General features: G+C 37.4%; 1 protein-coding gene across 2 annotated transcripts; it reads right to left on the bottom strand.

Moving 5' to 3' along the window:
- Nucleotides 1-1,143: 1,143 nt before the first annotated feature.
- Nucleotides 1,144-15,877, bottom strand: ralbp1 (ralA binding protein 1). Of its 2 annotated transcripts, XM_084411913.1 has the most exons (11): nucleotides 15,819-15,877; nucleotides 15,643-15,725; nucleotides 13,228-13,562; nucleotides 10,223-10,663; nucleotides 8,199-8,548; nucleotides 6,841-7,002; nucleotides 5,207-5,338; nucleotides 3,471-3,581; nucleotides 2,983-3,104; nucleotides 2,717-2,837; nucleotides 1,144-1,628 (listed from the first exon to the last, which is right to left on the bottom strand). In XM_084411913.1, the coding sequence occupies exons 3-11, from the start codon at nucleotides 13,472-13,474 to the stop codon at nucleotides 1,317-1,319; spliced, it is 1,998 nt and encodes a 665-aa protein (XP_084268039.1). In that variant the 5' UTR covers nucleotides 13,475-13,562; nucleotides 15,643-15,725; nucleotides 15,819-15,877; the 3' UTR covers nucleotides 1,144-1,316. The 2 variants fall into 2 exon arrangements, with proteins under 2 accessions (XP_084268039.1, XP_084268038.1); XM_084411912.1 differs by lacking the exon at nucleotides 15,819-15,877 and having other exon boundaries at nucleotides 15,643-15,736.
- Between the last annotated feature and the right edge of the window lie 1,134 nt (nucleotides 15,878-17,011).

Here is a 17,011-nt window from a genome sequence, read left to right as displayed (position 1 = left end):
AGTCACCTATGGCACAGTGGTTTCAGAACACACACGACTTCATTTTCACTGATCGAGGCTCTAGACCTCGACCTACAACTGGAGAACTGGCAGCCCACCAGGATTTATGCACTTTTTTTTGTTTCCCACATTGGTAATAGACATCCAGGATACTTCTCGGTGTACTTTCTCAATTGAACTAAACTGCATAAATAAAGTGAAGCATTTGTTATTAATAACCAAAAAGGTAAATCTGCATGTTAGGCCAGGCGTCTAAAAAGATGATTGCAGTTTTTGCACTGAATGTCACATGAATACAGAAGATACGGATGTTCGTCGCCGGCGGTTTTGGAGCTTTCACACATCATAACAACCTATTATTTCATGGCTTAGTTTCTTGAAATGCTGAGGTGAATAATAAGAAAAGATGTCCAGAGGTTACATTTAAACGGAAAAATATTTTTGCATGAAGAAAATGCAAACAAGTGTTAGGACCATTAAGAAATATATATATTTTTTTTGCATTACAGCATTATTTTCATGACTATTAAGAACAATTTGCCCCTAAATTACTATAATTACTAATTTCTTAAATTTAAATCGGCATAAAGGCAGTACAAATAATGCTGTGATGTATACTTTCTAATGTAAATAATATAGCTTTTTTTTTTCTTCACACTTCAGTAATGAGATTGATGTTTTATTTGCATTAACGTAATGAGAATTATGGGAAAATGAGCTTAATTGTCATGCTAATAATTTTATAATGCAAATATATATATATATATATATATATATATATATATATATATATATATATATATATATAGTCCTAAAAAAGCTTAATTTTCTTCATGCAAAATATAATTATAAAATGTTTTGGGGGGATCGTGGGGTGCAACGTGAGCTGGACAGATAATATTCACTTTTTTAAACAAAAACCCCTAATACTCTTAACTGTTTACATGAAGAGAATTACCCTGTCCATTTAGGCACGGGTCAAATGGCAGATCTAGTGAATCCGAGCACTCACAAAGATCTGATTGTGCTGCTGCAACTTCACATACAAACTTAAACGTGTCAAAAGAATCCAATTTCAGTCTATTGTAAATAATGACCAATCAGAAACGTTTCCAACTCTCGTCTCTCTTTTGACCTACTGACCTACGTTTCACAGATTGAGTCCGATCACATCTTCCCTCTGTGATCTGCTGTCCAGTTTTCTCCCAGTGTAATGAACATCTCACTTCACCTTGTTGACCCTTCACCAAAGATGTCACAGTCATGTGATAAGCAAACACAAGAACAGCTGAAGTGTTTCATGATGGTCAGATGGTTTACAGGTTGGCCTCCCTCTTGTCTTTGCTGGGCGATGGCTTCATAGCATCTTTTCCAGGCTTTCCATTGGTTGAGGCGGCAGCTGCAGCAGCAGTGGATTCTATGGCGACTGCTGCGACACGTTTGATTGGTTCATCCGCTTTAGATCGTTCCTCTGGGCTGGGCTGGGAGGGCGGGGCCTGTTCGGCGGAGGGCGGAGCTATGAGCTCCTGCTGTAGCTTGTGACTCTGAAGGAGGCGGAGCTGAACACGCAGTTCCAATATGGCCTCCTGTTCCTCATGGATGGCCTGATTCAGATGAGTGTTTTTATTCTGGAGAGAAAATCAAAAACATGAGACTGATACATAGAACTCGATGAGAAGTCAGTCCTTTCTTCCCTATTGTGACAAGTGAAATGGCTTCTCAAACAAGAAAAACGGTTGATTTTCGCCATGGGGAATTGATTGGATCATTGTTGTTTGCTAATTGCTGCGATCTCATATGAGTGACAGGTTGCTGATACACTCATCAAAAGAGAAGAGATGTCATTGTGAGGGAGAGGGGAAGTTAATGTTTTTGATTAAAGATTATGAGGGCACATGAACGAAAAATTATTTATTTAATACTGCAATATTCCATTAAAAATTGATTTTGTGATCACAGATGTGTTGATGTCACAGTAGGGGGAAATTTGGAATAGCTTATACTATTGATATAATGTCAGCGCCACATAAACATTAAAAATCTTCTGTTTTTAGATGTACTAATGAACATAAGAGTATCCATAGACTCCCGGCATTCGAGCCACTGAGGACACACTGGATGAAGGTTTTTATGAAGCAAATGTGCCGAAGAAACTAGATAAAGTCTTATGTGTTTGTTCAAATCATTTTACACCCGACTGCTTCGCAAATGAGGGTCAGTTCGATGCTGGATTTGCACAAAAGTTGATTCTGAAAGATGGGTCAATACTGACATCCTACTAGCACCTTTACAACAATTCATGACGGAACATGCTAATCGATAGGGCTGGGACGATACACCTGTCTCCCGATTCGATACTATCACGATAACCCGGGAGGAATGTCATGTAGTCTCTACCAGCCGTTTGTTGTAGTCCTTAAAAAACAATTTCTGTAAAAGCAAATATCTCCCTTTGCTTTGAACTTTGAGCATTATAACTTTGCAGATGTTGTTCATGCTCAAACAGCAACATTACACACCAACTAAAGTTAGAAAAGTGAAATCATAATAAACCACCCCTTTAAACTTCACAGACACATTACGGGGAGACCTGAGACTTACATGACATCTTGTAAAAAGGGGCATATGTCCCCTTTAAAGTTAGCAGCAGTAACTAAAGAGGACGGAGCTCAGCAAATGGTCAAAGATTCACAAATCTTGTGTTCCTTCTTCTCACCTCTAGTTCTTCGTTCTGTTTCTGCAGGTCTTCCAGAATCATCTGCAGTTCCTCTTCATCTTCACTCTCGCTCTCGCTATCTGATGAATACTCCTCTGTTTCACTGCGGCCCTGCTGACGGCTGTGTGCGTGTCATTTCAAGCAGAAAATGGAAGATAAAGACTAATGATGACCCTTGCATGTTTCAGATGGTTTCCCACAGAAATCAAATGAATACAAACAAGCTTAATAATTAACAACAGATTTCCCAGTGGGTGAACTCTCACCTTTGTATATCTGCGATCTCAGCACGCAATCGTTCAATTTCTTCTTTCTCTGTGGCGATTTGCCGCCGCAGAACCTGCTCCAGAGATATCAGTTCCTCTTGCTCTGTTAGGATCTCATTCTCCTGCAGGGGGCGGCAGAGAAACAAATCAAACATCACACAGACACAGTCTTTGGCTGCATCCCAATCCACATACTATCCTTTGTAAAGTGCATTTTATTTGAGTATGTAGCAGAACAGTAGGGTAGTATTTGGACTGAAAAAAGGCCCTTTTGTCACATGCTGCTTGCACGCAGTCATCTGTACATTTTCTGTGACTTACTGTAGGTTCATATGTTACAAACGGCTGTATAATACGCAAAGTACAATGCAACCATTTGCTTATCATTGACCAGCTGATTTGTTTATCTGTCAGAGAGCTGTTTGAATGTCGAACCAGCACCTAAAGCGCAGTGAAAGTAGCAGTAGCGTCTGAACAGGTGGTCTCACCTGAGCCAGGAGAAGATTAATGACTTCCTCCTCGTTCTCAGACATCTCCTCCTTTGATACGTCCTCTTTAGACAGGCTGGCGATCTCCTGTGCGATTTTAGTCTCGCACTCCTGCAGATCCAGAAGGACAGAGTGGGAAGTGCGGCATGATAAAAGATGTGGTGTAAATTTAAATTTATAGTTGCAAATATTTGTTTTTAGTGGCCAGTTTCTTAAAGAAATGGAACGACAATAAAGTTTGTTGTGAGTTAGTTGTGATCTGTTCATTCATATACACTAACATTCAAAAGTTTGGAGTCGGTAAGATTTGTTCATGTTTTTGAAAGTCTTTTATGCTCACCAAGACCTCATTTATGTGATCAAAAATACAGAAAAAAAACATGAATTTTCAGCATCATTACACCAGTCTTCAGTGTCACATGATCCTTCAGAAATCAATCTAATATGATGATTTGCTGCTCAAGAAACATTTATGATGATTATCAATGTTGAAACCAGCTCTGCTTCATATTTTTGTGGAAACCCTGATCTTTGATGAATAGAAAGTTCAAAAGAACAGCATTTAATTGAAATAGAAACCTTTGGTAAAATTATAAATGTCTTTAGTGTCACTTTTGATCAATTTAATGCATCTTTGCCAAATAAAAGTATTCATTTAAGAAATAAAAGTAAAAACCTCTACTGATCCCAAACTTTTGAATGGTAGTGTAGTATAGTGCATTACTCTCAATCTTTCTCTTTCCTTTTCTTTTAAACATTATTTTTATTACTGATTTTTCAACTAAACGTATTACAGAAATATAGCAGAAAATAAAATAAAAAACAGAACAAGGGCTATACATTGTTTACATTACAGCACTCAATCCATTTCTCCCAATAAATTATAAATACACCCAATTTAAAGGTCAAAATAAAAGTCAGTTCTTCCATATTGTATATTTCCTTAACAATTTCTCTCTTGCTATCTCTATTTGGGTTTATAACTTTTTAATGGGGCTGTTTACACCTGGCCACTTCATGCGTTTTCTCAGATCGGATAGCTATCTGACTTATAGAAACGATTCCATTTACACCTGGTCACATTAATGTGTTTTTGCGAAACGGATATAAATCCGATCTTCAATTCCCGCGCTATATGCAGATTTAATGGAGCGCACGTCACCGAAAGCCACAGATATGAGCTGCATTTTATTGATCATCAGCTAAAAATTCTAAATCAAAGACCGCAATAAGAGAGAGCGGCAACAGCCCTGGTAAGATAATTTCGGTTCTTTACTTTTAATGAAGATGATTGCGTGTTAAGCGTCTGCGACTTACTTTCACTTTGATTTGCGATAGTTTGCACGTTGGCTTGATGAATAGATGCTCATCTGCTGTGATGCGTGTTGCAGTAGCGTCGTCATATCTGGCTATAACATGACATATAGCCTATAACATGCTTTCACGCGTTAATTTTTTTTAGCATTTTTGGGAAGTAAAATTTACATATGTGGTTTCAATAACCAGATGCATACACTTGTCTAGTTTCGTCTGGAGTACGGCCCAGACCTCCTCCTGAAGTGGTTTGAGCGATCGGATTTAAATCCGTCTCGAATGCGTTTCGTGGGCATTTACACCTGGTCTTTTCACGATCGGATAGCTATCCGGTCACAGAAAACGCATGAAGTAGCCAGGTGTAAACAGCCCCTATGTGTTCTGATGTGCAGGGGTCAGGGGTCAGAGTGTCGAGCTCTTGCCTGTCTCTTGGCCTCGCGGAGTTTGCGTTTCAGCGCGGTGACGATCCGCTGCACCTCCCAGAGTCTCTCCTCCTTGGACAGATCCTTCACACCGGCCTGCAGATCTCTGTGCAGACGGTTCAAGAGGAACTCCTGCAGAAAGACACGTGGACAGATGTGAAGACACGTAAGAACAAACACAAAATCACTGAAATTGATTTTTTTTTACTGAAACCGAAATTAAAATGTATTTTATAATCAATAATCACAAACATTTAAATTGCACACAAGACTAGAATTACGTTTCTACTCCAATTTGGATTTTAAACAGTGGCTGTAATAAAAACAGATTTGTTCAAACACACATTAAATAAGACATCACTAACAGGTTAAGTAAACATTTAATACGCGCCGTCGGAGAGGAGCCAATTAAACGTCACTGTTTCTGCTGTAGGTGATCACTACAAATTAATCTCTTTAAAATCTCAGTTGTCCTACAGCACATTTTTCCTCATGCTCTGTTTCCTGTTTCTCTTTCCTCCTGAGAAACACACATCAGCAATCTCTCTACTAGAGTTTCACTCAACAATGTTTTAAATTGTGTTCGGCAATCTGCAATCAAAAGTTAGAGAGCTCAATATGAACATTTCTCATCAAATTCTCCCAAGACCAAATGATCCGAACATTTTATAGCTCTAAACTCTAACTGTATGAAAACGATCAACTCATTTGTGTCTATTCTTATTATTTTCCTACAGAATTTTAGGAAAAACATCCGAGACAAAGTTGATACCTTTAACAAACATAACTTAAAAACATGAAGTTTCCAGAGATATGACAGAGCAACCTCTGAGCGACACACTGAAGCGTCACATCAGGGCTGTTTACGCCGTTCCAACTGTTTTTGTTTCCAGTCTCTCCACTCAGAGTTTGGATTCATCTCCTGTTTTGAATATCACATGCATTTCCCTGTTTCCCAAAGGACACATTTGCCTTTGACACATTCAAACTATTATGTAAAGCAAAACTTCTTCCATGATACAGGTTCCTCTTCCAGGTAGAAGGTACAATGTGAATCTATTTTTGAATGAAATTAAGTACATTTCTTTTAGTACTAAATGTCTTTATGCATAAATTAAAAGCACTACAACAAATACTACTGTGTTTTTATTTAATACAGATGTATTTCTTTCTTTTTATTGCATTAATGAGATGAGATTTGGAATGAAAGTGCAAAATTGCATTTTCTGAAAAGGTGTATTATTTTTCCTTCATCCAAAACAATTTATTTTCCTTCATGCTTTCTTTCTTTTGGGTGAACTGTGACCTGTTGAAGTGTTTTGCGAGATTCACACGCTTGAAGGCATTTTTTAAGTACATTGTACAGAGCAAAGTAACCAAACAGTTGATGGTAGCCATTGACTTCCATAGAAATATATAATAAAAAAGAAGTACTATGGAAGTCAATGGCTACCGTCAACTACTTGGTTACCCACATTCTTCAAAATATCATCTTCTGTGTTTAGCACATGGTTTGGATTGGAACAACTTGAGGATGAGTAAATGATGAAAGACTTTTGATGGGAAAAATCAGTTCTATAAATCTAAATCAGTCACAAATACAACGTCCTGTGTGTTTCAGTCGAGTGAATCACCTGTCTGCGGATCTCCTCTTTAATGCTCTTCTGGGTCTCAGGTAGAGTCGGCATGGTGGCCATGTTGGACCAGCGCAGTGGATGGACGACCGGCTTCAGAGGCACATCACCGAACAGCTCACGGACGTGCGTGAAAAACACGTACAGCACGCGGTTACCGATCTAGAAACCAGAGAGTGTTGTTGTCATACAGGAATAGTAATGGTAAACCACTTTAAAAAAGGTTTGTAGGAGTTAAATTTATGGTGTTATTGCCCAATAATATTCCGCCCCCTCTCTCCTCCACATAATTTGCAGTCGCTTCTCAAATAAAACTGACCCCAAACAAAGACCTCATTAGCAGTATGAGGGCACCTCCATCCTACATGTGTCCTGTGGGACTGTAAAGTAGGACAACCTTCAGTTTGAGAGCAGAAACACATCAAAAACTCTCTACTGGAACAGTGGGTGTATATCATGATTTTATTATACTAAACTTCCCATCAGAGAACCTTCACTGTGCAGTATACATCCATACAGAGTACAAAAGTAGCTTTTTGCCACACCTGTACATAATGTATTGAACATTTACAAAATATTACATATGGAAAAAGAATCTGTATTATCTCTGATATTTAATCTGAGAGGAAGATTATTGAGTAATATGAGAAACTAGAAATGTTGAATTTAAAATAATAATAATAATAATAATAAATAAAGTCTTGCTAATCAATCAAATCAAATTAGGATAAATGTTCATCCATAGGCCTATATCCAATATTTTGTAAATGTTTAACAGATTATATATAATTTAGTGAAATATTTATAACTTTTTAATATATTTAATATATTTATATATGTAAATACATTAAAAATGTATAAATATTTCACTAAATTATATATGATCTAGAATGATCATTTTTATGAAGCCCGTATATTTAAGTTCAGTAATTTCACTTAAATGGCAATGAAAATTACCTATTAATTGACATTTAAGTGAAATGACTGAACTTAAATAAACGAGCTTGATCAAAATGATCATTTTAGAAGAAAATTTCCGATGGCATTTAGAGGTTTTTGCATCTGTACTCTTCATATATATATATATATATATATATATATATAAAATGTATTAATAATGTATCATAAATTGTATATAATGTGTTGAATATTTACAAAATATTGCAAATGGAAAAAGGTCCAAAACGGTTCATGATATTTACACAGCTAAAATGAACTGTTTATAGATATATATACAGTATATATATATATATAATTTTTGATATATTGTCAGATTGACATGCCACTACAACCGTAGTATGATCCATATCATATCTAGAACTGATGATCAAAACATCACCTGTATATTCTAAGCTCACCTGTACAGTGGGATTGAGCACAATAGAGATGTTCTGGATGTTCATCTTGGTGTCGATTTCGCGGGCGATGACGTGGTCCATGTGAGTGATGAGCCAGGCCAGGAGGAGTCTGCTCCCCGAGGGCACTTCCCCCAGGAGCCTCTGAAACTCCTGCAGTTTCTCTGCCTCGCTGGGCCGCCCGCAGGCCTCCTCGAAGCGCAGGACCAGCTCTTTACCCAGCAGGTTATCGGGCAGCTCTCGCAGGTACTGCTTCAACAGGCTGGCCACTGTGTGTGGATCATACTCCTCCAGACACGGACACTCCTCACGGTCGTACGCCGCTTTCAGCTCGTCAACCTTAGACTTCATACCTATACAAACAACACCAGAGTGAACACAAAAGCTGCAAGGCGCATTTGATTTTGACTTTTTATGTCTTTGAAAAGAGCGGATAAGAGAAAAGCTGCTGTATTCACTGTCCATTCAGATATTCCTAACACATTTCAGATATTAGTTTTCAAGCATTCGCTTCGTTTCAGCAGTCTAGCTTTGCATTAAATATCATAAATGGAAAGTGGACTAATACTCTTATCACAAGAGGACCAAAAAGAGATCCAAGCCCACTTATGAGATGTACAAGTTAAAACTATTGTCTGCAATAACTGACTTCAAGGGTTAGTTCATCCAAAAATGAAAATTATCCCATATTTTACTCACTCTCAAGCCATCCTAGATGTATATGACTTTCATCTTTCAGCCAAACACAATCAGAGTTATAATAAAAAATATCCTGGATCTTATAATTTGAGTGAATGGTACCAAAGATTTTGAAGCCCAAAAAAGCGCCTCCATCCATCATAAAAGTGCTCCATATGACTCCAGGGGGTTAATAAAGGCCTTCTGAAGTAAAGCGATGCGTTTTTGTAAGAAAATATCCATATTTATAACTTCACAAACTATAATCACTGGCTTCCGGTAACGGCCGTACGCGACTCTAGTTCCTGCGGAAGAGTGACCTCTGACCCGACGTATGATGGATTACTTTTGCGCTTTTTTTGGGCTATTGTACCATTCACTCCCATTATAAAGCTTGGAAGAGCCTGGATATTTTTTACTATAACTCCAATTGTTTTTGGCTGAAAGAAGAAACTCATACACCTAGGATGGCTTGAGGGTAAGTAAAGCAGAACTCGGCAACTCTAGCGAACTCTAGTCACTTCTTCGCTGATTTTCCCTTTTGTTGTCGCATGTTTTGTCCACGAGCTCCCCCTATAGCTGTGGGGCGTATATTTCACTACACTGTCGTAAAAAACTCACTTGCGCCGGCCTCCTCCCCCTCTCTACCGCTGCTCATGTGCGTTTGTTATGATCGGAGCAAGCCAACTGTATCGTGTGGAGCTATGTCTACCGAGGTGGGTAATACATCATACATGCGTGTGTGTTTATGTCGAATTGCCGTAAAGCAATTCGTGTTTCGCGCTCGTTCTCGTTTCTCACGAGACTTCCAATTTCTATCTTGCCGGGACGCGATATTTTTTCCCCCAGGATTTGTAGGGGAAGACTCATGAATATTCATTAGGGAAGTCATCCCTGATTGGTCTGATGACCTACCCCTAACCCCGCCCCTAAACCTACCCGCCACTGGGGGTCTGATGACCTACCCCTAACCCCGCCCCTAAACCTACCCGTCACTTGGGTTAAGACCAATCAGGGATGACTTCCCTAATGAATATTCACGAGTCTTCCCCTACCATCCTGGGAAAAAAAAATATCGCTGCCGGGACGGTAGTCCCCAAGTTGCAAGGTTGGTTTTCCGCCTGGGAACGCTGGGGGGTGCGGGGAAAGTCACCAATATCACCAGAACAGGTTGTTTAACCATCCAAATGATTTCTAGACAGTTTTATTAAGTTAAAAAAGTTACCAAGTTCTGCTTTAATTTTTGGGTGAACTAACCCTTTAAAGTTGAGAACAACCCAGAATATTCCTTTAAATACACATAAACAAACATGAAATTTCAGTTCACAGGAAGTAGAAGAGGGTCATACCAGAGACACGATAGATGCCTTCACATTTCATGCCGTAGCTCTCGATGTAGTCCACGCACTCTCTGAAGACGGCCGGGAGCTGTATGCCATCGTACAGCGCTGTTCTCCTCACCGCCTCCACTAAAGGCGCTCCGAAGATCGGCCGCAACGTCGTCGTCGCCGTCGTCTCCGTGATCACGGGTTCGGGCTCTGCGCTTGGCTTTTTCTTCTTTTTCTTCTCTTTCCACTGTTTCACCACGTCCGCTGCCGTCAGGTCTTTGGACTTCTTGTCCTTGGCCTTCTCCTCTTTGGGTCCCTTCTCCTTCACTTTGAAATCCTTTTCTTTCTTCTTGGAGAAACTGGGCTTCTTGAAGACGTGGATGCCCTTGGAGCGCTTCATCTTAGACGGGCTCTCGGCCTCATCGGCAGAGCTGTCCTCCTGGAAAGCGGCGTATCCCTCAGCTACAGAGAGAGGAGATTAAAAAAAAAGAAGAGATAAAGAGACTAAATAAGAAGAGAAGAGAGAGAAGAGGTCACATCTTTCTTCCAAGACCTGATGCTGGACAAAAAAAACGTCCTATTAACTGCTGAGCAAAATTTACTGTCCCACCATCTGTGTCTCTCAAGGTTAGGCGAGACTGAAATGAGCAGAACGAAATGAGACTGAGAGAAAGGCACAGAAAACTGGTTTAAAGAGGTCAGCTAACAATTTAGCAATATCCCCCCGTGCCAGTTCTTTTTTTAGTGATCCATTTCCTCGTCCTGACACCGACCTCACCCTGAGCAGAACAGTAGTCGGCTGCTCACTAACAGCCCATCAGCCAGTGCTCGTGACGCCCCTCCTCAGCCACTGTAACACACCTACAGGGTGTGTCCTCAAAGCTCCATCACTTCCTGCTTGTGTGCAATAGGCTGCTGTAAGGCAGCTAAATATAGTGGCAGGAAAATAAAGAATTCACTCTGAAGAGGCACAGAAACTGGAACATTAGCATATCGAGGGCAAAAGTCCATACTACGAACTAGATCTCAATATATATACAGTGCTATGCATAAGTGAATACACCCATGCTAAAGTTGACTAAAAAGAGGAATAAAAAATCATATTTTAGAAATTGAACTTAATGCCTTAATTAAAAAAATTAGGAAAAATCCAACCTTTAAGGACACCAATTTTCTTTGTGAATGAATAATGTATCGTAAATAAATAAATGTTCTTCCTTAAAATACATGGTGCATAAGTGAGTACACCCCTATGTTAAATTCCCATAGAGGCAGGCAGATTTTTTTTTTTAAGTTTTTTTTTAGGATACTATGCATCCTGATAAAGTTCCCTTGGCCTTTGGAATTAAAATAGCCCCACATCATCACATAGCCTTCACCATACCTAGAGATTGGCATGGTTTTATTTCAGTTAGCCTAATAGCTGGTTTGATTTGCATTGAGAGATGATCTTATGGAAAGTACCCCATGCCAATCTCTAGGTATGGTGAAGGCTATGTGATGATGTGGGGCTATTTTAATTCCAAAGGCCAAGGGAACTTTATCAGGATGCATAGTATCCTAAAAAAAATTTTTTTTAAATACTTAAAAATAAAAATCTGTCTGCCTCTATGGGAATTTAACATATGGGTGTACTCACTTATGCACCATGTATTTTAAGGAAGAACATTTATTTATTTACGATACATTATTCATTCACAAAAAAAATTGGTGTCCTTAAAGGTTGGATTTTTCCTAATTTTTTAAATTAAGGCATTAAGTTCAATTTCCAAAATATGATTTTTTATTCCTCTTTTTAGTCAACTTTAGCATGGGTGTATTCACTTATGCATTGCACTGTATGTATGTATATATATATATATATATATATATATATATATATATATATATATATATATTCCAACCTTTTGATGACATTTGATACATACAGTACCAGTCAAAAGTTTGGGGTTGGTCAGATTTTTTAATGTTTTTCAAAGAAGCCTCTTTTGCTCACTAAGGCAGCAATTATTTGATTAAGATTACGAAATATTATTACAATTTAAAATGTGTTTTATATTTTAAAATGTAATTTATTCCTGTGATAAACAGATTTTTTTCCAGCATCATTACTCCAGTCTTCAGTGTCACATGATCCTTCAGAAATCATTCTAATATGCAGATTTGCAGCTCAAGAAACATTTATGATTATTATTAATAAAATTGTGCTGCTTAATATTTTTGTGGAAATTGTGATTTAATTCCTGTTTTTTTTTTGTTGTTTTTTTGATGAATCAAAAAAGAAATTTGTTTATATAAAATAGAAAACATTATAACTGTCTTTTCTGACATTTTTTTATCAATTTAATGCATCCTTGCTGAATAAAAGTATTAATAAAAAAACATCTTACTTTTGAACCGTATTGTAGGTCAAATAGAGGAACCATAATTTCAACCAAAAATGTATTGCTAAAATAATCCAGGCATGTTTCCCACAACCAACTGAACACAAGCAAGAAATCTATTAATGCATTTTCATTTAAATTAATATTTAATATGCACATATAAATTAACACACAGAGTGTGATGTGTGCTAATTAACATTAACAGTACAATTTGTTAATTGTGCAAATTAATAACTGACAGTTTGAACCGATTCACAGAAATCAGTATCTAACAGAATTTAGAAGCATCTAAAAAGCATGTTTGCTACTGAAATTCAAAATCATAAATGAAAGACAAGAAATGATTGTGACACAATCTAATGACTTGAAAAGCAAAGATCTACAGCGGCTCCAAAAGGCACTCAGATACTTAAAATGTCTGAATATGATTGCACTAAATAATAAAATCAAGTGCAGCTCAAATGCTGCAGGATTCAAAACAAACAAACAACTTTTTGTTAAATGTTTTGCATGAAAAGTGTGCCTGTGCTTTCTCTATTCCCTTTCTTTTTTATGCAATAACATTCAAGTATTTATTTACATGTGTGCGTCAGTATTGTTGAGTGTAAATATGGAGTGTGTGTGTGTGTTTGTTTATCTTACTGCGTTTCTCCTTCTTCTTAAACTTGTTCTTCTTCTTGTTGTGCTCCTTCTCGTCATCGGACACCACGTCGGGCGGCTCATGGTGGTGTCCGTCGTGAGGGGGCGAGGGGTCGCCCGTCCGGTACAGACCTGGGAACTTCGTAGGGCTGATCTCTTCAGAGCTCGGGGTGCGAGCCACACCCCCGGGATGCTCCGCCCTCCTCTGCTCCACAGGACTGCTACTGGGTGGCAGGAAACACTCGGTCATCTCTGCGCCGCCCTGCTATTGGCTCCTCGCAGCACGATGCCCTGGGATTGGCTGTTCGCTCTGATGACGCATCACCTCTCCATGTCACCTGAACAAGGGAAATCAACAGTTTCAGATTCTCATACTTTAAATACAATTGCAATTTTTATTGACACTCTTTCTGATGCACAATGGTGTTTGGGTGCACCCCCATCCTTCATGTTGACTGAGCTTTCAATGTTGTTATGGAAAGGGGTGATTGGTTGGTTCCTGTCACATGACCTGCGGTGCGTTTGCGGCATTCTGGAAAAGTTGTGTTTAATTATTTATTATAATATTTGTAATAACTTTCTGCGGCCAGCGTTTCTGGAAATGAACGAGGGTAAACACTTTTTTAGACCTGACTAAATGAAATTTAAGACCTAGGATGAAAATCTTTTTAAGGCCTTAAATTTAAAGTTCAGAATTTTAGACTTTTTAAGACCCCGCGGAAACCCTGATAATATATTAGTTTCTCCTTTTAAGTTGAATTACTGAAATGAATTAATTTTTGCACTATATTCAAATTTTTCAAGTTTGACCTGTATTGTGTGACTAAATGTTCAGATCTGCTAATGTGACTTTTTAACACTGAAAACACTGCCCTCTAGTGACCATAATGCTTTTAGCATCTTTAAAAGGACCCGTGAATTCTGTCACTAAAATAAAAAAAGGGGTTTATTGGTCGAGAAGTACAAACTTCAAACCACAAAAGCCACCTTCTTCATATCCAACAATATCAATAAATTCCTTGATGATTTATTGAATTATTGCAATTATGATTAAAGACCCAAACAACACCAAAAAAAACCCCCTGAAATTAGAGAAACCCATGCCTACCGTCAACTGTTTGATGAAACTCATACCGGTTTGGAACAACATGAGGGTGAGTAAATGATGACAAATATATCATTTTTGGGTGAACTATCCCTTTAAATAAACTCTCTCAGTCTCATATTGTGAACACTAAAAATATAGTACCAACTAGTAGCACTTTGAGCTACAATCTTTGTCATCTATAAATGGTTATCTTATTTGATTAAGTAAAATTAATTAACTGTACAACCATATTTTGTGAGGCCCACATCCAAAACAGCCCATTTGTATCCATAAATACCAACAAAAGCTCAAACATAACCTGCAAGATTAGATCTCATTAAAACCAAAAAAGGGGGGTGGAAAAATAAGAATGCAAGTACAATCATATCAGAAGCGGAGCAAGTTATTACATATCAATATAAAAAAATTACGGGGACCAACGTTTTTTTTCTTTAGAAAACCATGCATTTGTGAATGATCTCAAATCAATAATCTCAATTAGACCTAAACCGTGTATTTAGATAGTAAATATGGTCAATTTTGAGTTTGTTGACTTTAAAAAGAATCACAAAAGTCTCTATATCATGATAACATACGGTTATGTTAATAATATTAATATGTTGGTTGTAGACAAATATATTTTTTTTATCTGTATAAGGTAGTTTTTTTTTTTGTTCATTTAAACAATTCTGCTGTGTGACAACTGAGTACAAAAATTACGATAATTAAAAGGTGCATGTAAAATGATATGTGTGTGTGTGTGTGTGTGAGAGAGAGAGAGAGAGAGAGAGAGAGAGAGAGAGTTTATTTTATCTGTAATAGATTTTTTATTTTATCCCTAATAAATCAATCACAAAAAAAGAAACCACCATAAGAAATCACCTTACATTCAAAACAGAGGTACACAGCTTTAACTCACACAACCATCGTGATTTAAAGGCATTTCGACAGATTATGAAGAGAAGATTTTCTCCACTAAAGAGCAGAATAAATCTTTCCTGACAGCAGCTGTTTCGTTGAATTGAACACAAGCCACACCATATGACAGATTCTTTTAAAAAACAATGAATGAAACGCACTTAAAAGATACATTTCCCCCGAGAAAACGTATTAAAACCAACAATGATTATAACTAAATATTCAAAAGTACATAAAGGGAGATTCATAGCTTAGCATGTCTGCTAACGAACCTCGGATTTTATGGACAAAGTCGACATTTAAAATTATAAAAATGACTAATACACTGTATAAAAGAGAAAATAAGCCATAATGCTGATAAAATATTAGAGAATAATAATAAATATATTATGAAAAATAACCCGTGCACAAACCTGCTATGACCAATGTAACAGCTGCACTTCCTGTAGCTTGTTTACGTCCCATCTGACACGCGCGCATGCGCAGATGCAGCCGTCTTGAATTATGGGAGATCGAGTTTGAGTTCTCTGCTGATAAAATATTAGAGAATAATAATAAATATATTATGAAAAATAACCCGTGCACAAACCTGCTATGACCAATGTAACAGCTGCACTTCCTGTAGCTTGTTTACGTCCCATCTGACACGCGCGCATGCGCAGATGCAGCCGTCTTGAATTATGGGAGATCGAGTTTGAGTTCTCTGCTATTAACATAGTTTTAACCTTTTAGTTTTAATCTAACGTTTGGATAAATTTGAGGACATTACTTCTCATTTATATTACAAAAAAATAAATAAAAGAAGACGTAAGGATTTTGTTCTGCATATACTGTTTCTCCATATTATTTTCAGTGTTTTCTATGCGCCAGCAGATGAAGCTGTTGAGCAACAGAACAACAGTGCAGTGTTACAGCAGCTCAATGAATGATAGGTGAGTTCACTCATGTCTGTGATGTGGGAAGAACACAGAAAAACAGACCTTCCTCTGGTTAGATCATATTAGGGACTGCCGTGAAATCACACTCATGATTCAGGCATTATCGTTTTGTTTATGGTTGTGAGAAACATTATCTGAGATGCCAGATAAGAGTTTGGACATATTTTACAGCATCCGTCATAAAACTGCAGTAGAACATGTTTAACTGTATGAGTCAGTGGTTACTAGTAAAACTGGGACCAGTGTTATTTAATATAATTGAGATACTAAGTTTTTATTTTTATATTTTCCATTTTAGTTAAAGTTTTAGTAATTGTGTTGTGTTTTCGTCATTATTGTAAGTTACTATTTTTTATTATTTATATATATATGTAGTTTTTATTTTGTCAGTTTTTGTTATTTTAGTACATCAAAACTAAATTAAAAATGCAAAATATTGCTTTGGCAACTAGCTAACTTTCCATTGGAGTGTTTAATTGTTGATTGTTTTTTGCTTGAAATTGTTTTTACACTATCTTACTTGACCTTTGAACCTCCTTCCATCTTGATTAAACCACATGACAATAAAACCCTTATAGGAGGGCATCTGGCAGTAATGTTCCCTGTGTTTCTTCACTGCATATGGCCAAACATTGCTTTCAAAAATTCATGACAGCTCTGATGTGTGTTATAACAAATACCTGGAAATACATGAACGTTATTGTTTCATTTTTAAAACTTTCTGTTTCTTTCTTCATTGGATTTATTTGATGCCACAGCCAGAGCATTATTTCTGCAGACTGTGAATGCTGTTTAAATTGGTTTCTGTTCTAAAACTACACACACACACAGACACAGACACACA

The sequence above is a fragment of the Rutilus rutilus genome, assembly GCF_951802725.1.
Source record: "Rutilus rutilus genome assembly, chromosome: 6".
Classification (NCBI taxonomy): Eukaryota; Metazoa; Chordata; class Actinopteri; order Cypriniformes; family Leuciscidae; genus Rutilus; species Rutilus rutilus.
The sequence above is the reverse complement of the archived record's forward strand: the minus strand, read 5'-3'. Positions and strand labels throughout refer to the sequence as shown.

Excerpts from the sequence above, each read along its gene's own strand:
- ralbp1 (XM_084411913.1), bottom strand. The coding sequence starts at position 13,474 with ATGACCGAGTGTTTCCTGCCACCCAGTAGCAGTCCTGTGGAGCAGAGG. Across the intron at positions 8,549-10,222 it reads AGGCATCTATCGTGTCTCTG|GTATGAAGTCTAAGGTTGAC; the intron begins GTATGACCCTCT and ends TTGTTTGTATAG. Across the intron at positions 3,582-5,206 it reads TCCGCGAGGCCAAGAGACAG|GAGTGCGAGACTAAAATCGC; the intron begins GCAAGAGCTCGA and ends CTGGATCTGCAG.